Source organism: Loxodonta africana, chromosome 19 (genome assembly GCF_030014295.1).
Source record: "Loxodonta africana isolate mLoxAfr1 chromosome 19, mLoxAfr1.hap2, whole genome shotgun sequence".
NCBI classification, from domain to species: Eukaryota; Metazoa; Chordata; class Mammalia; order Proboscidea; family Elephantidae; genus Loxodonta; species Loxodonta africana.
In genome coordinates, this window is record NC_087360.1 from 24644158 (window position 1) to 24668930 (window position 24773).

A 24773-nucleotide genomic window follows, 5' to 3' on the forward strand; every position below is an offset into this window, starting at 1 on the left:
ACAGGGGTTTAGAAAAAATCAGGGCTAGAAAGAGGTGCAAAATAAAGGTTAAGACAAGCTAAAAATATGGAAAATATCCTCCAATAAGAGTAGAGGGCCACAGAGAACCTCATGAAAATTACCTTTAAGGAGTGGGCTCAGGTAGGTGGAAGGTAAGAATATTGCCTTCCAAAGGAAAGCGTTGAGCAGCTAGTGCTTGGGAGGTCAGTGGGAATCAATGGGAATAAAATGGAGAGTGTGGTCTGGCCTCTTTCAGGAGACAGCTATAGTGTGTCTCATGAGCCAGGCTCTGTATTAAGAGGGAAGAGAAGTCAGGTTCACTGCCCCTCTCCTTGTGAATGACAGAGATAAGCACAAACACAACACAGGAATGGAAATAACTCATAGGGGTGAACACTGATTCTTAATCATTTTATTCCCATTACCAATGGCTGGTTCAGGAATGGACATGTGACCCAATTTAGGCCATGAGACACAGGACAGATCGGCTGGGTGGCTTCTGGGAAATGGCTTTTCAGAAAGACAGGATTCAGCCCTTTTATTATCCACTGGATTCTGGATGTAAGGCCTGGGATTGTGGCAAACATTCTATGACTGTGAGGTAAGCCAGCTACCCAACAAACTGAAATGGACATATTAGCCTGATGGAAAGAACCTGGATCCGCAATAACATAACAGCTATCTTGGGTCCACCCGAACTCCAAACAACTTGTATGAGGGACCAAATTTCCTTAAATTTCAGCTGGTTAAATTAATGCTTTCTGTTAAGTACAACTAAAAGTATTCTAGCTAATTAATGCCACAGGGTTGGCTTATTTGTGTGAGGTCAGGAAAGAAACACCATGGAACATGTAACGGCACAGGAAATTCGAGCCACGCTGTGACAGCCAAACCACTACAGTCTCAGAGAAGTTCAGGAGGACAAAGCCATTGGCTGTAGGAAAGCACTGCCTCAGCAGCCCCGTCCCTGGTAGCATTTCCAGCACAAAAACTTCCCCCTCTCCCAAAACTGCCAAGTCTAACGCAAAAGGGGAGAAAAAGAAAAAGTTGGGTGATCCTCAAGCATTAGCCAACAACAGACTGAGGGGGTCAGGGTGTTGAAAGACAGAAGCAAAGATTTCAGCAACCTTCTCTCCCCCACACCTGAACAGTGCTAAGTAAAAATGAATTTTGTATGAGGATCCCCCCAAAACCCAGTATGCTCTGGCTGGATAGCACACCTTGCTGAAAACCCCACAGCTCAGCCAGCCAGCCCTGATGAGTTGGGTCAGGCTCTAGATTATGATCTGGCCTCTGTCGTAAACGCACCAGTGATGGCAAAGTCTATATCCTCAAAGGAGACTGGGATACCAGGCCTGACAGTCCCAAGGGGCTTATCAGCTGAGTCTGGGGACAGTGCTAAGTCACAGCTCCAAGATTACCACAGAAAAACCTGTTATTAGGGCAGCAGGAGGAACAAACAGTAGAGAAAGGAAAGGCTGATATGTGGATAACTGCACATCTCCATCCCTCAGAATCTGCTAGAAGCTCCATCTTGCCTCAACTAAACGCAAATCCTTACTCTCTTGTGCCCTGATTCCCTAAGGAAGTACACATGGGATTGCCATGAGTCAGGATTGACTTGATGGCAATATGGGTTTTTTTTTTTCACCCTACTCTATTTCAGTATGGATCTCAGGGATGATAATAATCTTTGATTTCATTTCCTCCAAAGAACAAGTCAGTCTTTTACCAAGTTTAGATTTCTCCTTTGTCCCCATGCGCTCACAGCCTGTCTCTGCCCATATTCTCACTAGCTCAGCCTACCACACCAAGAATTTTGCAAACTAGTTTCCCACTGTCAGAGCAATCCCCTTATTCCTGGTCCCCAAAACCTCTGATAATGTCCTTAGTACCCTCTCTCTCAAATAATCCTGATCCCACTCCTCCTAACCTAACCTCCTATCTCCACACATATACATATGTGTACACATAAATCTTCTGCTCTGATCACACTGGATGCCTTACCTGCAGTGTTCTGCCTCCCTGCCTTCACCCAGGTTATGTGGTTCAGCGTAAGACTGCCATGGGAGTTCAAGCAGCAAAGAGACCCTTAGTGGTTTGGTTGGCAGCATGGCTCAGCTCAACATTCCTGATGTACAGCTCTGCTCTCACTAAAGCAGGCAGGGAGCCCAAGAAGGGAAAGGACCAATGACAAGAGCCAACATTTACAAAGTGTGAGGTGCTATGCTAAGTAATTTACCAATACCGTCTCCCTTAACACTAATCATCATCACCCTAGGCGGTAAGTACTGTTACTATAACCATGTTACATTAGGAAACATGAGGCTCAAAAAAAGTTGAATAACTTGTTCAGATAATTAGAAGTGGGCCTGCAATTCAAATCCTCTCTGGTCAGGGTACTTTATTCAACTGCCACACTACACTCTCTCCCAAAATGGGCTACCCTTGTAAGGAATAATCAGTTAACTTTCATCAAATCTTTCCTCTCTCCAGCCTCACATGGGAGACCTCATTCGAAACAACTGAAGGTCACATCCCATTGGAAGAGCTTCCCATGACTAATCATTTAGGATGTTGCATATAGGGGTTGCTATGAGTCGGAATCGACTTGACGGCAATAGGTTTGGTTTTATATATTTTTATGGCACCTTTATATCCATTTCACGCTCAAGAATAAGCTCCCAAATGCCCCTTCTGCAGCTGCTTCAACGTACGTACCCTCCCCTTAGAGTCCATCCCAAAAGGAATCCTCATACTGACACATGAGCTGCACGCAACCAGCCAGCAGACCGGGTCCTTTATGCAGTTCAACATACAAGGTGACACCAAGATAAGAAAAGTGAAGTTCCAATTTGGGTGCTTCCATCTCCCTCCCCCTGAATCCTGATCCAGCAGCTGCCAAAGCCAAGAAGGGGTTTGGGGCAGGGTGCTTGGTCATGGGGAATGCTGCTGCGCTGGCCCGGCAGTGGGAAAAGGGGAAGGTTTCACTTCTTCACAATCTGAATGACATCCTCGTCTTCCAATGTATGATCTTTACCCACTTTCTGAGGATTGTGTTTCACAGACAGACCCCAGACCAGAGCGCTGAATGGAAAGGAAAAAAGAACAGTCAGTGAAAATGATAATCTAGCCTCTGTCCTATCTGCCTGGGTGCCACCTTGGGCTCAGATTCTGCATCTCAGTCCTTAAGAGTCACAGGCCTGTCAACAGCCAAGTCCCCACTCCCAGGCTCAAGCACCGCACTCAAATCCCACACTTTAGTTCTCTCAGCAGTGTGGTACACTGGAGCCTTCTGCATACAAGGTGTGCGCCTCTGGGAAGTTATGTGGTGCCTCTTGTCCCACAGCCAGTTTAAGAAGATCAAAGAGAAAGAAGCATAAATGAACAGTCTAAGAAGCCTAGTTTAAATTAAAAGGAGAAAGCATGGGTTCATTACAGAGAAATATCCTGAGATTATTCAGAATAGAAATTGAGTCTTAAACACTTATGTGTCAATTACAGACTTACAGAATACTCTCTTTTTACTGGGTCTACTAAAACCACCAGTGGTAACTGATAAGAAATATAGATCTTCCTCCTTCAGCTATGCTAGGAAAATACTCTCCCCAATCAGCAAACTGTATTGATGTGTCCTACTGATTTCTTGGAATATATGAAGGCATTTTGTACCCATAGGCCTCTCAGACTAAGAATATGCCATGCTAGGATAGAAACTGGTATATAAGACACTGAGCCCTGTCTCACAGAGGCTGAGAGCTAACAATGTATCTAAGGATGGAAAATGATGGCCGTATTATTATACTGTCATTGAGCCAAAACTTCATTAAAAATTTATATTCCAAAAAGAAATCATTAAGCTAGGAACAATTTAAAAAAAAAAAAAAAAGATAGCTATTAGCAACAGATAAAACAGAATTGGTAAGATAAACATAAAATTTTTCAAATGAACAAATAAACACATTTAAATAAATGCAAAGTGACAATTTTACTATCCTAAACTAGAAAACTAGTTTTTAGCAATCATACTAAATGCCTGCAATAAAATCAACACCTCCTCTCTCCAGACAGGGATGGAACTGGACAATGGGATGGAGAGGGATGCTGGTGAGGGGTGAGCTTCTTGGATCAGGTGGACACTTGAGACTATGTTGGCATCTCCTGTCTGGAGGGGAGATGAGAGGGTAGAGGGCGTTAGAAGCTGGCAGAATAGACACAAAAAGAGAGAGTGGAGGGAGGGAGCGGGCTATCTCATTACAGGGAAAGGAATTGGGAGTATGTAGCAAGGTGTATATAAGTTTTTGTGTGAAAGACTGACTTGATTTGTAAACTTTCACTTAAGTCATGATAAAAAAAAAATCAACACCTTCTATTTTGTTGATGGCAATGCAAACTGATTCATCCCTTTTGGAAAGCAAGTTAGCAATCCATGTCAAACACCACGACAATCATTAATCCTACTTCTAGAGTAAAAAAATCAAATGGGAAAGAGCTGTTTAAAGACTAGAAAACTACCTAAAGTAGAAAAAATAGGAAATAACATGGTTATAAGGACACACACTGTATGATGTCACTTCTATGAAGTATCAAGAACCGGCACAGAGAAAACAAATTTGAGTGGTAACCAGGTGCTGGAGGAGGGTAAAAGGGACAGTTATTTCTAAAGGGGTACTGAGTTTCTGGTTAGAGTGATCATTAACTTTTGGAAATGGACAGTGGTGATGATTACACAGCATGGAGAAGATAATGTCGCTGAATATGCACACTTAAAAATGGTTAAAATGGCAACTTTTTTGTTATACATATGTATTGTACCACACACACACAAGATACGTGTCTGTACAGACAAGGACATAAAGAGAATGGGTGAAAAAGTGAAGAAAGAGAATTGACATAATCTCAAAAGTATCTCCCTCAAGACACAAGTCAAATACTAAGACAGACAGTAACTTTACAGTAGAGAGACCCAGCAGACACCAACTTAACCAAGTGATCAAGGTAAGTATCACCATCAACAGTAGAGAGACCCAGCAAACACCAAATTAACCAAGTGATCAAGGTAAGTATCACCATCAACAAGACATCATGAACGTTGTGATGTCATGTGCTAAGGACACATCATCGTTTTTAGGGTATTCTTACCAAAAATGCATTAATCTCACTTCATCATGAGAAAACTCTGGAACAACTCAAATTAAAGATAGTTCTACAAAATAACAAGTGCCAAAGTCATGAAAGACTAAGGAAATGTTACAGACTGGAAGACCAGAAAAAAAGGTGAAACCTAAGGTCTGTAGTTTGGTTAATAATATTACAAAAATTAAAAAAAACCCAAACCTGTTGCCATCAAGTCAATTCTGACTCATAGTGACCCTGTACCAATGTTAATTTCCTGTTCTTCATAACTGTACACTGGTTATGTGAGCTGTTAACATTAGGAGAAGTAGGGTGAGTGATACAAGGGAACTCTCTGTACTAGTTTTACAACTTTTCTGTAAGTCTAAAATTAGTTCAAAATAAACATTAAAAAAATTTTTTTAGCCTATATTAGCACTGAAAAGTATGAGAAAGAGGAGGTTTTGCCCATACTTAAGCTGGTATTTTAGAGGGAGTATCCAATGGAGGCCAGCATGATGCTGGCAGCAATTAACATTTGTGGTTGTCAAGGGGAAGATGAATTAATGAGAGAAAGCCAGGGCCCTCTATACCATAAGCCCACCTCACCTAAGAGGCTCCCAAAGCTTTTCCTGCTCCAACCTGCATACCCTTAAGAAGCCACTATTAAGTTCAAACCAAGCAAACATTTCAGCAGCTTCCCAGCTGCCAGGCTTCTTTAAGCTATCCTAAGGATTCCTAGTTAATGAAATTAGAAAAGGAGGTACCACATACTCATGATACTTACTATTTAAATTCTTTGATAAGATTTTTGTGAATCTTCATGCAGAAATCCTCCACCGTGGTCCTGGAGTCAGGCAGCACAACCGGGGATGTGTAGTCTGGTAACTGGCCTTTGGGTTTTGTGTAACTAGAACAGAGGGAACAGAGGTTGTCTTCTGCTTGGAACGTTTCATGTGTTGAATGTAAACCCACCTTCCACCACCCCTGAGGAGAGCAGATCAGGATAATAACCTCCAACCTGAGAAAGACAACACCCTCAGTATGGTGTAGCAGATGATAGGAACTAATTTGTTTAGAATTCCAAAAGAAACAGATTTTATTAATGAGCTCCAGAAGGTATTTTAGGATAAAACCAAAAAAAACCAAACTCAGGGCTGTCGAGTCGATTCCGACTCATAGCGACCCTATAGGACAAGGTATAATTGCCCCATAGAGTTTCCAAGGAGCGCCTGGCGGATTCAAACTGCCAACCCTTTGGTTAGCAGCTGTAGCACTTAACCACTATGCTGCCGGGGTTTCCTATTTTAGGATAGTCTGGTTCAATTCCTACAGCAATACTCCCCTAAACACCGAGACTTACATCCTCACTAGTTTCAGATAGTCCCAGATCTTTTCCAACAGGTCATCAAAATTCCAGCGGTGGTGGGCAGAGATGGGTACACAGTGAGGTACCTTATAGATGATATCCAATTCCTCAATGGAGATCTGATCAATCTTATTTAACACATAGATACAGGGGATATAAACTCTATAGAAGAAGAAGAGACAAATAGGACATCAGCCTCAAGTTGCTGACAAGACTGTCAATCGGGTTATCATCACGTCTTCACGCAGGACCCTACCACTTAAGGCAGATGGGTACGAAATAGGCTTTCTACCAAAATAAGATGAAAAGTCCAAAAAGTGAACTATAGGCAAAGTGACATTCCTAGTGTTCAATCAATATGGCTGCTATGGGTCCTATTAGGCAAGTGACAAATTCTCAAGCTTCAGTTGCCTCACTTATAAAATGCCTAACTCAAAAGTGTTGGCTTTTGTTTGTTTTCAAATGAAGAATAAATTTATCCAATAAACAGGAACAAGTGCATACAAAAACAAATACAAAATATTACATTAAAATGTCAGGAATAATTTTAACAGTAGTTGAAATTATAGAAGTTTTAATAATAGTAATGTTTCATGGAATAAGTGTTCAGCTACATCCCTGTGGACTGGAGAGAACAGACCAGGCCTGCCCAGCTCTCAGTTTTGTAAAGAAGGCAACAAACTTTCTCAGATGGATTACTTCTGAGAGCACAGTGTGAGAACCTACTCTCTTCTACCACCACACAAACACAAAGCTTAGGGGACAGCCTAGTTCACAGCAAGTACCTGAAATGAGAAACTTAATCAAAATAATCAAATTTCACTGAAAGGAAGAATGTGAGAAATTAAGAACACCTCATTTTATAGATAAAAAACCAAATCCCCACTATTTACTTGAGATAACAGCACAACTACGCTTAAAATTGATGTCCAATCAATGATTCAATGTTACTTCCATTAGAAAGCTACAAAGTAAAATTCAGGTACCAGGCTGATCAGTACCTATTTCCTTCCACCACATCAATGAGGTCATCAGCTGTGGCATCGCTTCGCAGAGTCACATCGGCATTATGAATTTTGTATTCAGCCAGAATGCTCTTCACAGTTTCAGCATCCAGCTCACTCTGAGGGCACTGAATGGGCCAAGAACACAATGAATGGTCAGAGAGCAAAAGATGTCCCAAGAGTACATACCCATATATCTGGATAATTCTAGCTAAAGTTCAAATTCACTTCTAAAGATTACTACCCTGGAGAAGAATGTAGGCAATGTATAAAAACGAAAAAGCTTTCTGATCTCAAAGGAAAAAATCTTGTATGCTAAAATTTCAAACATGATAGGACAATGGGAAAGATCTATTGGGCAGGACAGCTTAACTGTATGCCAGCCAAGTCATCTGGACCTCCAGAATGTTAAATTTAGTGTGGAAAATTCTCAGTTCTAAATTATATGACCTAGAAGCAGCATTTGACAAATCTGATCAATCCCTCCTATAAGAAACTTTCTTTACTCAATTTCCAGTTTTGCATCCAGTCCTACTTTATATGAGAAATCTTATTTGCTTTTTTTTCCCATCTTCCAATCTCTAATCCCACAACTTTCTGTCAGTTTGTCATACTGTGCTGGCTTGCTTACGTTCCTGTGATGCTGGAAGCTATGCCACGGATATTTCAAATAACAGCAGAGTCACCCATGGTGGACAGGTTTCAGCAGAGCTCTCAGACTAACAGAAGAGAAAGAAGAACCTGGCAACCTACTTCTAAAATAACTGGCCGGTAAAAACCTTATGAATAGCAGTGGAACACTGATACAGTGCTGGAAGATGAGCTCTCAGGTTGGGAGGCACCCAAAATACGACTGGGGAGTAGCTGCCTCTCCTCAAAGTATAGTCAACCTTAATGACCCTGGTAAAGCTTTTGTGACCTTCATTTGCCGATGTGGTACAACTCAAAATGAGAAGCAGCTGCAAACATCCATTAATAACCAGAACATGGAATGTATGAACTATGAATATGGGAAAATTGGAAGTTGTCAAAAATAAACTGAAAAACTTGAAGATTGATAACCGTGGCATTAGTGAGCTGCAATGGACTGGTACTAGCGATTCTCAATCAGACAACCATATGGTCTACTACGCCAAGAATGACAAACTGAAGAACAGCTTCACATTCATTGTCAAAAACAACATTTCAAGATCTATCCTGAAGTACAACGCTCTCGGTGATAAGACAATATCCATACACCAACAAGGAAGACCAGTTAATATGACTATAATTCCAATTCACACACCAACCACTAGAGCAAAGGATTTCTTCCATTAGCTTTAGCTACTCTATGTTCAAGGGCAAGTTTCAGAGTCTCTTCTGACATCCATTTTAGTCTTCTCTTCCTTTCTTGTCTTTTTAATGACCTTTTACTTTCTTCATGTATGATATCCTTAATGTCCTCCCACAGCTTGTCCGGTCTTCAGTCATTAGTTTTCAATGTGTCGAATCTATTCTTGAGATGGTCTTCAAATTCAGCTGGGATATACTAAAGGTCGTATTTTGGCTTTCACTGATGACTTTTAATTTTCTTCAGCTTAACCTGAACTTGCATATAAGCAACTGATGGTCTGTTCAGCCCATGGCCATCAACTGCTCATAGACAAGCACAAGCTGAACCTGAAGAAAACTCAAATACATCCATGAGAGCCAGAGTGTGATCCTCAGCACACCCAACCTGAAGTCAGAGAGCCAGAGTGTGATCCTGAGCACACCCAGCCTGAAGTCAGAGAGCCAGAGTGTGATCCTGAGCACACCCAACCTGAAGTCAGAGAGCCAGAGTGTGATCCTGAGCACACCCAACCTGAAGTCAGAGAGCCAGAGTGTGATCCTGAGCACACCCAGCCTGAAGTCAGAGAGCCAGAGTGTGATCCTGAGCACACCCAACCTGAAGTCAGAGAGCCTGAGTACACCCAACTTGAAGTCAGAGAGCGTCTCAGGAACAGATTTGACGCACTGAACACTGATGCCTGAAGAACAGATGAGTTGTGGGAAGACATCAAGGACATCCTACATGAAGAAAGTAAAAGGTTGTTAAAAAGACAGGAAAGAAAGAAAAGCCCAAAACATGTCAGAAGAGACTCTGAAACTTGCTCTTGAACATTAGGTAGCTAAAATGAATAGAAGAAATCATGAAGTAAAAGTGCTGAACAGAAGATTTTGAAGGGCAGCTTTAGAAGACCAAGTATTACAATGAAATGCCCAAGACCAGGAGTTAGGAAACCAAAAGGGAAGAACATGTTCAATATTTAAGCTGAAAGAACAGAAGAAAAAATTCAAGCCTCAAGTTTCAATACAAGATTCTATGGGCAAAATATTGAACAACGCAAGAAGTATCCAAAGATTGCAGGATTACAGAGTCACTGTACCAAAAAGAACTGGCTGGCATTCAACCACTTGAGGAGGCAGCATATGATCAAGAACCGATAGTACTGAAGGAAGAAGTCCAAGCTGCACTGAAGGCACTGGTGAAAAACGAGGCTCCAGGAATAGACAGAATACAATTGAGATGTTTCAACAAATAGATGCAATGCTAGAAGCACTCACTCGCCTATGCCAAGAAATTTGGAAGAAAGCTACCCTGCCAACCAACTGGAAGAGATCCATATCTGTACCCATTCCAAAGAAAAGTGATTCAACAGAATAATGAAATTATCAAACAGTATCATATCACACGCAAATAAAATTTTGCTGAAGATAATTCAAAAGCACCTCCAGCAGTACAACGACGGGGGAACTGCCAGTAATTCAAGTTGGGCCCAGAAGAGCACGTGGAATGAGGGATAGCACTGCTGATGTAAGATGGATCTTGGATGAAAGCAGAGAATATCAGAAAGATGTTTACCTGTGTTTTATTGACTACGTAAAGACATTGGACTGTGAGGATCATAACAAATTATGGATAACATTGCGAAGAATGAGAATTCCAGAATACTTTATCGTGCTCATACGGAACCTGTCCGTAGACCGAGAGGCAGTTTTCAAACAAAGCGAGTGGATACTGTATGGTTTAAAATCAAGAAAAGTGTGTCTCAAGGTTACCTCCTTTCATCATACTTATTCAATCTGTCCGACTCACAGAGACCCTATGTACAAGGGAATGAAACACTGACCGGTCCTGTGCCATCCTCACAATCGTTGTTACACTTGAGCCCACTGTTGTAGCAACTGTGTCAACCTATCCCAAGGGTTTTCCTCTTTTTTGCTGACCCTCTACTTTACCAAGCATAATGCCCTTCTCCAGGGACTGGTTCCTCTTGATAACATGTCCCAAGCACGTGAGATAAAGTCTCGTCATCCTCACTTCTAACAAGCATCCTGGCTGTACATCTTCCAAGACAGATTTGTTCGTTCTTTTGGCAGCCCATGGTACACTCAATATTCTTCACCAATGCCATAATTAAAAGGGGTCAATTCTTCAGTCTTCCTTATTCACTCCCCAGCTTTCACATGCATATGAAGCGAATGAAAACACCATGGTGCACCCTTGTCCTTAAAGTAACATTTTTGCTCTTTAACACTTTAAAGAGGTCTTTTGCAGATTTGCCCAATGCAATGTATCATTTGATTTCCTGACTGCTGCTTCCATGGGCATTGATTGTGGATCCAAGTAAAATGAAATGTTTGACAACTTCAATCTTTTCTCCACTTATCCCGTTGCTTATTGATTCACTTGTGAGGATTTTTGTTTTCTTTATGTTGAAGCGTAATCCATACTGAAGGCTGTGGTCTTTGATCTTCATTAATAAGTACTTCAAGTCCTCTTCACTTTCAGCAAGCAAGGTTGTGTCATCTGCATAATGCAGGTTGTTTACGAGTCTTCCTTCAATCCTGATGTCCCGTTCTTCACAAAGTCTAGCTTCTCAGATTATTCGCTGAGCACATAAATTGAATAAGTATGGTGAAAGGATACAACCCTGACGCACACCTTTCCTGACTTTAACTCACGCACTATTCCCTTGTTCTGTACAAATGACTGCCAACTGACCTAGGTACAGGTTCCTCATATGCACAATTAAGTGTTCTGAAATTCCCATTCTTGACAATGTTATCCATAGTTTGTTATGATCCATGCAGTCAAATGCCTTTGCATAGTCAATAAAACACAGGTAAACATCTTTCTGACATTTTCTGCTTTCAGTCAGGATCCACCTGACATCAGCAATGATATCCCTGGTTCCATGTCCTCTTCTGAATCTGGCTTGAGTTTCTGGCAATTCCCTGTCCATGCACTGCTGCAACAGCTCTCGAACGATCTGCAAAATTTTACATGTGTGGCATTAACCATATTCTTCGATAATTTCCTCATTTGGTTGGATCACCCTTCTTTGAAACAGGCATATATATACATCTCTTCCAGTCGATTGGCAGGATAGCTGTCTTCTAAATTTCTTGACATAGACAAGTGGGTACTTCCAGACAAAACATCTTAATTAGTATTCTGTCAATCCTGAAACCTTGTCTTTCGCCAAGGTCTTCAGCGCAGCTTGGACTTCTTCAGTACTATCAGTTCTTGATCATATGCTACCTCTTTAAATGGCTGAACCTCAACCAATTCTTTCTGGTACAGTGATTTATGTATTCCTTCCATGTTCTTTTGATGCTTCCTGCATCGTTTAGTATTTTATCCATAGAATCCTTCACGATTGCAGCTCAAGGTCTGAATTTTCTCTTCAGTTCTTTCAGCTTCAGAAACGCCATTTTTGTTCTTCCCTTTTGGTTTTCTAACTCCAGGTCTTTGCATGTCATTACAATACTTTGTCTTCTCAAGTTGCCCTGTGAAATCTATTCAGCTCCTTTAGTTCATCATTTCTTCTACTTGCTTTAGCTACTTGATAGTTCAAGAGCAAATTTTAGGGTCTCTTCTGATATCTGTTTTGGTCTTTTCTTTCTTCCCTGTTTTTATAATGACCTCTTGTTTTCTTCATGTATGATGTCCTTGAGGTCATTCCACAACTCCTCTAGTCTTTAGTCATTGGTGCTCAATGTGTCAAATCTATTCTTGAGATGGTCTCTAAATTCAGGTGTGATATATACTTAAGGTTGTATTTTGGCTCTCATGGACTTGTTCTAATTTTCTTCAGCTTCAATTTGCATAGGAGCAAATGACGGCCTGTTACACAGTTGGCCCCTGGCTTTGTTCTGACTGTTGATACTGAGGTTTTCCATCATCTCTTTCCACAGATGTAGTCGATTTGATTCCTGTGTATTCCATCCAGTAAGGTCCACGTGTATAGTCACCGTTTATATTGATGAAAAAGGTATTTGCAATGAAGAAGCCGTTGGTCTTGCAAAATTCAATCATATGATCTCCGGCATCATTTCTAACACTGAGACCGTATTTTCCAACTACCAGTCCTTCTTTGTTTCCAACTTTTGCATTCCAATCTCCAGTAATTATCAATGCATCCTGACTGCATGTTTGATCAATTTCAGACTGCAAAAGTAGGTAAAAAATCTTCAGTTTCTTCACCTTTGGCCTTAGTGGTTGTGTGTAAATTTGAATAACAGTAGTGTTAACTGGTCTTCATTGTAGGCATATGGATATTATCCTATCACTGACAACTCTGTACTTCAGGATAGATCCTGAAATATTCTTTTTGACAATGAATACAACGCCATTCTGTTCGTCATTCCTGGCATCGTAGAGCATATGATTGTTCAATTCAAAACGTCCATTTCAGCTCACTAATCCCAAGCTTATCAATCTTCAAGTGTTCCATTTCATTTTTGATGATTTCCTATTTTCGTACTTCATACGTTCCATGTTCCTATTAGTGGATGTTTACAGCTGTTTCTTCTCATTTTGAGTTGTGCCACATCAGCAAATCAATGTCCTGAATGCTTGACTCTATCCACATCGTTAAGGTCAGCTCTACTTTGAGAAGACAGCTCTTCCCCAGTTGTCTTTTGAGTTCGTTCTAACTTGAGGGTCTCATCTTCTAACACTGTATCAGACAATTTTCGGCTGCTATTCATAAGGTTCTCACTGGCTAATTTTTTGCAGAAGTAGACTGCCAGGTCCTTCTTCCTAGTCTGTCTTAGTCTGGAAGCTCAGCTAAAACTTATTCCCACGTCTGTCAGTTTGTCGTACTGTGGGGGCTTGTGTGTTGCTGTGATGACAGAAGCTATGCCACCAGTATTCATACACCAGCAGGGTCACCCACGGTGGAGCGGTTTCAACATCTAGTATGATCCCATTAAAACCAAAGTCAACGGATGGCTATTAACAGAGAAAATGGAAACTCACAAGTGTTGGCAAGAATGTGAAAAAATTGGAACCCTTGTGCATTACTGGTGGGAATGTAAAATGGTGCAGCTGCTATGGAAAACAGTTTGGCAGTTTCTTAAAAAGTTGAATACAGAATTTCCATATGACCCAGAAATTCCACTCCCAGGTATATACACAAGAGAAAGCAAGAACAAGGATTCAAATAGATACTTGTACACAAATGTTCACTGCACCATTATTCATTATTCACAATAACCAAAAGGTGGAAACAACCCAAGCATCCATAAAAAGATGAATAGATAAGCAAAATGTGGTATATATACAATATTATTCAGTCATAAAAAGAAATGAAACTCTGATACATGCTATAATACAGATGAACACTGAAAACATTATGCTGAATAAGTCAGACAAAATAAGACATTGTATTCTCCCACTTATACGAAATATCTAGAATAGGCAAATTCAGAGACGAAAGTTCATTTGTGGTTACTAGAGGCTGTGGGGAGGAGGGAATGGGAGTTACTGCCGAAGGGGTATCAAGTTTCTGTTTGAAGTTTTGTAAAACTTTCGGAAACAGTGGCAATGGTAGCACCTGATAAATGTAATTGTCACTGAATCGTACACTTGAAAATGGTTAAAATGGCAAACTTTGTTATGTATTTCATCACAATAAAATTAAAAAAAAAAAAAAAAACTAAGTCAAATCATGTTTACTCTGTGGGTCGGAACTCAAACTAAAAGCATGTATGGCCCTAGACTATCTCTGCTCACTCTTTTCCTCAAGCATGCAAAGACATGCTCTACCTCAGCGCCTTCACTCAGCTATTTTCTCTACATGAAATGTTCTCCTGCAAGAATCCACTTGGTTCACATCCTCATGTTAACTCAGTGAAATCTTCCCTGACCACCCTACTTAAAACTGCAATCCCCACACCAACACTCCTTCCCTATCCTCTTTTCCCTATCCTTAGATTCAGGTTTTTTTTTTTAAGATTCATCATCTTCTAATATATTGTATTTTACTCATTAACTTTTGTTTGCTACCTGTTATGGATTGAATCGTGTCCCTGAAAAATGTGTATCAACTTGGGTAGGCCATGTTTCCCAGGATTGTGTGACTGTCCAACTTTCTGTAATCTGATGTAATTTTCCTATGTATTGTAAATCTTACCTCTGTAATGTTAACGGAGCCCTGGTGGCACAATGGTTCAGCATTCAGCTGCTAACCAAAAGGTGTGGAGGTTAAGTCCACAGCCATTCCTTGGAAATGTTCTACTCTGTCCTACAGTCTCTATGAGTCGGAACTGACTCAAAGCCAACAGCTTTATGATGTTCATAAGGTAAGGTCAGAGGCAGTTATGTTTATGAGGCAGGACTCAATCCATAAGATTAGGGTGTGTCTTGAGGCAATCTCTCTTGAGATATACGAGAGAAGCCAGCAGAGAGATGGGGACCTCATACTACCCACAAAGGAGAGCTCAGAGAGAGTGTACCTTTTAGATCCAGGGTCCCTGTGCTGAGAAACTTCTAGGCCAGGAGAAGATTGATAACAAAGACTGTCCCCCAGAGCTGATAGACAGAAAGCCTTCCCCTGGAGCTGGCACCCTGAAATTGGACTTCTAGCCTCCTAGGATGTGAGGGAATAAACTTTTATTTGGTAAAGCCAACCACTGGTGGTATTCTGTTATGGGAGCACTAGATAACTAAGACACTCCCTGTTACATCCCCAGAGTTTAAAACAATGCTTGGCCAATAGTAGGGGCTCTATAAATTTGCACTAAGTGAATGAATGAATGAATGAAAACATCACATCTGACAACCATCTACTTCATGCAAGTATAAGGTAGTCCATAGCCCCCACCACCCCAAACAGATAACCCAAAAGAGGAAACGAAGCTACAAAGGTAACTCTCAGACTGACTCCTGTCCTTTTCTTAATGTCTTGTCAGTCTTTGCAAGGTCACATGGTGCTGGCTCATTTAGGACAGAAAGAAGCCAGTTAATTTTTAATCCCCACCCCGGTCCCTTTAGCAGCCTGCCCCATGTCACCTTCCCCACTTACGGTGGCTGTGAGATTAATGCCTCCCTTGTCCTTCTTCTTAAAGCCAATGTTGGGGGCTTTGCTGTTCAAGCGAATACCAAAGCCTTCCAGCTCGTTTTCAATTATCTTCTTATGTCCCAAGGGTTTCAGGACATCCAGAACAATCAGGATCAAGTTACAGGTTCGAGCCACTGAAGAATTGGGGGAAAAAATTTATAGTCAACCAAAGGTCAACATAAAGCCTTAACTAACCCAAATATTCAAATAGCCTGAAGGTTTTTTTTCCTACATTAAAGAGATAGAGGATTTTTTTGATACACACACACACATCAAGCTCTTAAGCTTACAAATTATTCCAAAAGTCAATTTAAAGTGTATGCCTTGAAGTCATTACATATTTGCCAAAGAGTGGGCATACCTTCTAGATACACTAGTAGAAAAGCTAGTTGGAATAAAGATACTAACCAAACAACTGCCTGTATCTCCAAAACAGCTTAGAAAGACTTAAAGCAGAAAAAACTCTAAAAGAATAAGATCATCTGGTTAACGTATTTTTAATTCACTTTATTGAGGTATAATTTTAAAAAGATACATTGTATCCATTTTAAGCATAGTTGGATAACAAATGTATACACCAGTGTAACCACCATAGCAATCAAAATGCAGAATCTTTCCATCATCTCCAGAAGTTCCCTTGTTGTGCTCCTCTGCAATCGTTCCCTCCACTCCCAGCCACCCACTGATCTGCTTTCTGTCACCAGATTAGTTTGTACTTTTTAGAATTTCACATTAAGTGGAATCATACAGTATGTAGTCTTTTGTGTCTCTTTTAACTAAGCATAATGTTTTTGAAATTCATTCATGCTATGTATTTATCAGTAATTCATTCCTCTCATTACTGAGCAGTACTCCATTTTATGCATATACAATTTGTTCATCCATTCACCTGTTGATGGACATTGGGATTACGTACAATTTCAGGTAATTATGACTAATGCTACTAAGAACATTCATGTACAGGTCTTTCTGCGGGTATACATTTTCATTCTCCTGAAGAAATACCAAGAAGTGAAATTTCTGGGTTATATGGTAGGTACAGGTTACAAAAAACTGTTAAACTGTTTTTACACTCCCTTCAGCAGTGTACAACAATCTCAATTGCTACTCATCCTCAACAACCTTTGGTATTATCATTATTTTTTTTAACTTTAGCCATTCTAATAGGTATGCAATGACACCTCATTGTGGTTTTAATTTGCATTTCCTTGATGACTAATGATGTTAAACATCTTTTCACGTGCTTATTCATGTCTTCTTTTGAGTTTACTCTTTTGCCCATTTTTTTTTTAATTGGGTTGTCTTCTTATTCCTGAAATATGAAAGTTCTTTATATATTCCAGATAAAGTTCTTTGTCAGATACACACATTGCAAATATTTTCTCCCCATATGTGACTTGCTTTTTCATTTTTAAGTGCGTCTTCTAAAAAGTTAAAGTTTTTAATTCTTATAATACACAATTTATCAATTGTTTCTTTCATGGTTCGTGATTTCAGTGTCCCAATTAAGAAATCTTTGCCTATCCCAACGTACCAAAGATTTTCTATCTGGTTTGGACTTAATTAGGCTCTACAGAATAATAGCTAATCAAAGATTCTGAGAGGATTTTTTTTTTTTTGTAGTTGTTTTAACATCTATTTCTTTCTTATCAAAAAAGTAAACATGCTTGTAAAAATTCCAACAAAAAAATCAGAGTTACTATACAATTTATCAAACAAGGGAAATTTCTGAGAATGAAAGGGGACACTATTATTAGTATTACCCTGGAACAACAGGCATAAATCAGAATAAAAAAGTTCAAAGAGTAAAAGGCTTCTTCCAACAGCCAAAGTGCAGTTGAAAACATCTATTCTAGTGCTCTCTGTGTTGTACTGTTACCTTTTATGTTTATAGAAAACTACAAGGCCACAAAGGAGTCCTAGTGGCGCAATGGTTAAGCACTCAGCTGCTAACTGAAAGGTTGGCATTTGAACCCATTTAGCCACTCCACAGAAGAAAAGACCTGGCGATCTGCTCCCATGAAACCCTATGGGGCAATAGTAATCTGTCCTATAGACTCACTATGAATTGGGATCAACCTGACAGCAGAGAACACAACCACAAGGCCACAGCAGTATGAGAAACCCTTCAGAAGAAATCCATGCCAAACTTGGAGCTTTTACACCTTTAAAACAAAATCAGTAATTCAAAAAAGGTGGTTTAAAAAAAGAAGCTAAACATATGCCCCAGTCTGACCCATGTCGTGATGATCACATGAAAACACACAGGTTGCCCTAAACAGGCAATGCAGAATGTAGAGCACCAAAGCTGGAACAGAATGTTGAAAACGGAAATGTGGATTTGATGAGCAACTGGATCTTTCTCTAAAGAGGCCCAAAATACAAGACAGAAATGCCACTGAGGTTCAGGCTCAGGCCTGGAAGAGTACAACAATGAAACAATAGATTTAAAAGAGGGAAGTTTAGTTGAAGTCTATGCTCTCAACCGTTAGAGTCCCTAGACACCTTCCCTTTCCCGGCTCCCAGCATACTTCCCAGAACACAGACAATACCCTCCGAGCAGAGGTCTTAAGTATTTTTCTGTGGAGTTACTGACTAGCCATAGGAAAAAAACCTACTATTACAAACATCTAGGAGTTTCTCTCCAAAAAAGCTGCCTCACTGAACCATCACCCTATATAGTAAAGCCCATCAGTCAAAATTCCTGCTCAGTGACAAAAGCGTCCCGTCCCATCAATTTTCTAGTTCCGCATTCTTAAAACAGAAATCGAATACCAATATATCTTAGTTATCTAGTGCTGCTGTAACAGAAATACCACAAGTGGATGGTTTTATCAAAGAGAAAGTTATTCTCTCACAGTCTAGTAGGCTACAAGTCCAAATTCAGGGTGACAGCTCCAGGGGAAGAATCTCTCTCTGTGGGCTCTGGAAGAAGGTCCTTGTCATCAATCTTCCCTTGGTCTAGGAGCTTCTCTGCGCAGAAAACCCAGGTCAAAATGACAGGCTTTGGTCCCTGTGCTGCTTTCTTGGTGGTATAAGGTCCCCTCTCTCTGCTTGCTTCCCTTTATTTTTATCTCTTGTAAGATAAAAGGTGGTGCAGTCCACACCCCAGGGAAGCTCCCTTTACACTGGATCAGAGATGTGACCTGAGCAAGGGTGTTAAATCCCACCCTAATCCTCTTTAACATAACATAATCTTGCTTCATTAACCACAGGCAGAGATTAGGATTTACAACACATAGGAAAATTACAATCACGAAACAGAGGACAACCACACAATACTGGGAATCATGGCCTAACTAAGTTGACACTTATTTTGGGGGACTGAATTGTGATTAATCCATGACACCAAGGATCACCAGACATTTGAGAAGAGTACTTCCAAGATGAAAGACAGACTACAAAACAAACCATAAAAAAGACAAACAAAAATAGAAAAAATATAGGGAGGCAGAAAAAAATGTATTTAAAAACATCTACCACTGATATCCTCAGCTGTTGTCGTTAGTTGCTGTCAAGCTGGCCCCAACTCATGGCGACGCAATGCACAATGGGATCAGACAGTTGTGATCTACAGGGTTATCATGGCCGATTTTCTGAAATAGATCACCAGGCCTTTCTTCCTAGTCTGACTCTGTCTGAAAGCCCTGCTGAGGCTTGTTCAGCATCATAACATGCAGGCTTCCACTGACAGACAGGGGGCAGCTGCACTTGAGGATGGGAATCAAACCCAGGTCTCCTGCACAAAAGGCAAGAATTCTACCACTGAGCCACCATTGCTTTTAGAGATTTCTTTATTCATTCAGTAAGCATTTATTGAAGCCCAAGAAACAGAAAAGGCCACATAAACCAGAGACTACATACATCAGCCTGAGACCAGAAGAACTAGATGGTACCTGACTACCATCAGTGACTGCCCCGACAGGTAACACAGCAGAGAATCCCTGATGGAGTAGAAGAAAGGTAGGATGCAGAACTCAAATTCCAGTAAAAAGACCAGACTTAATGGTCTGACTGAGACTGGAGGTGCCCCAGAGGACATGGCCCCCAGATTCTACGTTAGCCCAAAACTAAAGCCATTCCGGAAGCCAACTCTTCAGACAAAGATTAGACCGGACTGCACGGCATAAAATGATACTGGTGAGGTGTGTGCTTCTTAGCTCAAGTAGGCACATGAGACTATGTGGGCAGCTCCTGCCCAGAGGCCAGATGGGAAGGCAGAGGGGGATGGGAGCTGGATGAATGGACACTGGAAATACAGGCTGGAGAGGAAGAGTGTGCTGTCACATAACAATGTGTGTAAAGTTTTTGTATCAGAAACTGACTTGAACTGTGAACTTTCACCTAAAGCACAATTGAAAAAAAAGAGAAAAAAAGTATTTACTGAAGAGTTAACTGTGAACAGAAAAATTTCCCTTCACATAGACTTTACATTCCAGTGGTACAAGACAGTTATAAATAAATAAACAACTATGAGTCAGGTGGTAATAAAGGCAAAAAAAAGAAAAAGTTGGGTAAAGAGAAAGTGATCAAGGTAAAGCAAAAAAAACCAAACTCACTGCCGTCAAGTCAATTTTGACTCATAATTTCATATACACTAGTCAGGAAAATACTTTCTAAGGCAGCATTTAGTAGAAACCTGATGAAAGCAAGGAAGAGCATCATATGGCTCTACAGACAAGCACTGTGGACAGGAAGAATGGTTAAATCCAAAAACTCTGAGGCAGTCCAATGTTTGAAGAGTTCAAGAACAGCGAAGAGGTCAGTGATGGCTAAAGCTCAGTGATGTGAGGAGACTGGTAGGAAACAGAGGTCAGTCAGAAGGCATCCATGGACCAGGTCATTTATGATCTTGGAAGTTACGGTAAAGACTTTGGGTCTTATTCCAAATAATATGAGAATATACTGGAAGGTTTTGAGCCATGAAATTACATGATCTGACTTCTTTAACACAATCATTCTAGCTTCGGTGAAAAAAACACTACAAAGCAGCAAAGATGGAAGCAGAGTAACAGACGGCTATAACATTAGTACAGGCAAGGCATGATGGCAGCCTGAAATAGGGTGGTAGCAGCATACGTGATGAGAAGAGATGGTGAAAAATCAATGGAAAAAGACACATGGCGCTCATTATGGAGAGAAAAATAAAAGTAGACCCCCTTCCAATACTACATATAAGAGGAGACTCAAGGTAGATAAAGGAACTAAAATTATTAAAGAAAACAGGAGAAAATGTTTATGACCTAAGGAAAGAAAAGCAATTCTTAAATAAAACTTCAAAAATATAAACCACAAGGATTTCTATGCCACAAAGATTACCTTGGACAAAATTAACGGAAGAAAACATCTGCAATGTTTTAAATGAACAAAGAATTAGTGTCCAGAGTAATGCTGTTCAATAAAACTTTCTGGGATAGTGGAAATATTCTATATCTTAAGTTGTCCAATATGGTAGCCACTAGACATCATGCTTGGTAGAGGGTCAGCAAAAAAGAGGAAGGCCCTCAACAGGATGGATTGAGACACCGGCTGTAACAATGGGCTCAAGCATAGCAACAATTGTGAGGATGGTGCAGGACTGGGCAGTGTTTCGCTCTATTGTGCACAAGGTCGCGATGAGTTGGAACCAAATCAATAGCACCTGACAACAGGTCACGTGTTTAAATATTGCTTATGTGACTGAAGAACTGAACTTTAAATTTACTTAATTTTAACCAAATTTCAGCCATATATGGCTAGTGGCTATCATATTGGACAGTGTAGAGTGTCGATCTAGAATGTAAGAGAAATTCCTGAAAAGTAGTAAGAGAAAGACAGCAATACTAAAAAAAAAAAAGACAAAAGATATGAACAATATCCAAAAAAGAAAACCCCAAACTAGTGAGTACATATTGTGATGCTCAAAAATCATTAGTTAACAGAGAAATGCAAATGAAAACATGAGCTGCCACTTTATACCTATTATACTATCGAAATTTAGAAGCTTAGAGAGAGTGAACAGAGATGGCAAGAAACAGGAAGCTGGTAGACTGTGGACTGGCTCATTCTGGAGCATGTTATAATACTCTTTGTTAACTTACATTAACGCGTACCCTACGACCTAGCAATTCTGCTCGTGATTCTGTACACCAAAGAAATTTTCACAGTTTTCCGAATGGGGACAAGTATGGAGTTGCTTACAGCATTCATTGTAGTGACAGACGCAGTATGGGCCACCATAATTAGGAAAGTGGACAGGTAAAATGTGGTGGATGCAAACCATGGAGTATCAGGATGCCTTCAGGAGCAACAGGTTACATGTTAGCAGAGAAACATGAAAAAGAAAATGAGATACAATAACTTTTAGATAAATTAAAAATACACGCACATAAAACAGTAACACATTTTGTTAGAATATCTACATACAGTACACATCAAACACATTAGAATGGTTGCCCATGAGGGATGGAAAGTAAAGTGGGGTGTAGCGATAAAAATAGACATAAATAAATGAGAGGGCCTTACACGGTTCTATGATGAAAATGTGCCATGAATTGAGGCATATGATTAACTGAACCTTCTGAGGTCAAACGAAGAAACAAACAGAAAAGAGTGGCTTCATTTCAGATACATTTTGAGATAAAGCCAATAGGATATGTTAATGTACTGGATGTGGAAGATTAGAGAAAAAGGTGTTTGGCCTAAAAGACTTGAAAGATATTTATGCTTTATTGAGATGGGAAACACTAAGGGAAAAGCAAGCTGGGGATGGCAGATCAAGAGTTCAGTTTTAGACATGCTAAATTTGAGGTATCTACTGAACATGCACATGGAGATTCACTGGCAGTTAGTCTGAAGTTCACAACAGAGGGTAAGCTGCTGCTGTACATTTCACAATCATTAGAATATATACCTAGGCATTTAAGGCCATGAGTGTAGACAGAGAAGAAAAGAATCTCCAAGACTAGGTTCTGGGCAATCAAAGCCTAGAGATCTTGAAGGTGGGTTAGATCAAGCAAAGACCAGAAAGGAGCAGTGGTGTCCCAGAAAGAAGTGAAGAAAATATTTCAAGGAATGATCAACTATATCACTTTCTCAAAAGATGTGGGTAACGAACTGACAATTAAGTTTGATAAGGGGAAGTCACAGGTGTCCTTGATAGAGCTGGTAAGACTCTTAGATAATGCATCCATGAAACAAGAACAAGATGCTCTAGAAGGAACAAAGGGCAGGAGCAAAGTCTTAGTGAGTAAAAACAGTATCGTGGCTGAAATTTTTTTTTAAATAGCAGGATTAGAAGATAAAGTTAAGTCTCACAAAGAACAAAATAAAAGGGACAAAAGGACGACAATAAAAAAAATTATACACCCAATCCTGGAGTCCAGGATCCCATTAATAGGCATTCCATTAAGAAAGAATCAGGAAAATAGAGAGGAAACTATCAAAGAAAACAACAAAATTTCCATAAATCAAAGACCTGAGTCTCATAGTGAAAGGGTCCACCAAATATCCGGCAAAATTAATTTGGGGGAGGGGGGGACCAATCCTGAGATAATCTTTAAACCTTTAAAAATTAAACCAAACACACCCGAAGTCTTCTTAAAACTAAATAATAGTTTAGCTTAACTAGTAAAGAATGTCTTCCTTGAGCATTATGCCCTTTCAAGATGTATCTACATGGGATCAAATTGACAACAGCAACTCAAAAGATTAGATAGAAACCTTAGGAGGCACTGAGTTTGTCAGTAGGAAAGGAACAACTCAAAAAAGCGGGTGAGAGAGAATGGTTTCACAACTTGGACAATGTAATCAATGTCACTGAATTGTTCATGTAGCAACTACTGAATTGGTGTATGTTCTGCTGTGTATGTTCTCAACAACAACGAAATAAATAAAATTGAAAAAAAGTAAGAAAAACTAATTATGAAATCACAATATAAGCATAATACTTAGAAATATGAAGCCAAGTAAGAGAAGAACAACTGAAGAGTTGAAAGGAATTGCCCACGGGGAATACAAGTAACGGTGAGGGGAGGTGGTACAGCAGATTGTTGTTAATTTATGATTTGCGTTTTAAAACAGTTCAATTCTAAAAAAGAAAATAAGGAAAGGTATTGGTGGGAGTCAGCAGACCTGAGTTCTAGTTTTGAATCTGCCACCAAAAGCAGGAATTGACCAAAGCACTTCACTCTTCCTGTCCTTATGTTTTTCCCTCAGACTGGGGCCCACAGTATTATTCTGTGAGATCCCTTCAAGTTCTGACAGTCTATTCCGGTGAGAAGTATTAAAACTGTGCCCTTCACTGTGGCATAATTTCCAAGCTCAAAACTCCTGATGGCCGTGGACCACTCACCTGCAATGACTTGACGGCCTCTACCTTTGCCGTCCTTGGCACCCTCAATGATACCTGGGAGATCCAAAAGCTGCAAGATTAAGGATGGGGAGGAGGAGAAATGAAAAATCAGTTATAAGTCTGAACAGAACAAATACAATGATTATTTTTCTCCTCAAGTATTCAAAATTTAGGAGATTCAAATCCAACCTTCCTTATAAATGTGCATGTGAATATTACTTTCACTCAGCATCTACTAAATGTCAGCTACAGGGCTTTTAATATATTTTACCTGTTTAAAATGCCTAAAAGCCCTGTGAGATAAGAATATAAGCTGAGGTTCACAGAGGTTAAGTGACTTGACTAAAATCACAGTCCCAGTAAATCAATGACAGAGCTAAGATTATACCCCATTTTATTTTAATCAGATACATTATTCTATATTAACATCTTTCAGTGGTCCCCTACTTTTCAGAAGGTTGAGCCTCCATACATATTCTTTGCTGAACATAATAGATGGGTCAGTACATACTGAGACCTCTGCAAGTCTCCCAAGTTTCCCAGTTCACAAATATTTCTACAGCTGTTCTTGACCAGGACAG

General features: G+C 40.1%; 1 protein-coding gene across 1 annotated transcript in view; it reads right to left on the reverse strand.

Annotated features, from left to right (window-relative positions):
- Positions 1-1627: 1627 nt before the first annotated feature.
- DRG1 (developmentally regulated GTP binding protein 1) overlaps positions 1628-24773 on the reverse strand; it is a 35108-nt gene continuing 11962 nt past the window's right edge. Inside the window, exons 4-9 of the mRNA XM_003419193.4 lie at positions 24193-24262; positions 15825-15994; positions 7486-7616; positions 6479-6646; positions 5903-6025; positions 1628-3087 (exon numbers count right to left, since the gene is read on the reverse strand). Coding sequence (XP_003419241.1) covers positions 2988-3087; positions 5903-6025; positions 6479-6646; positions 7486-7616; positions 15825-15994; positions 24193-24262 — 762 coding nt within the window. The 3' untranslated portion in view covers positions 1628-2987. The remainder of the gene's footprint in view (positions 3088-5902; positions 6026-6478; positions 6647-7485; positions 7617-15824; positions 15995-24192; positions 24263-24773) is intronic.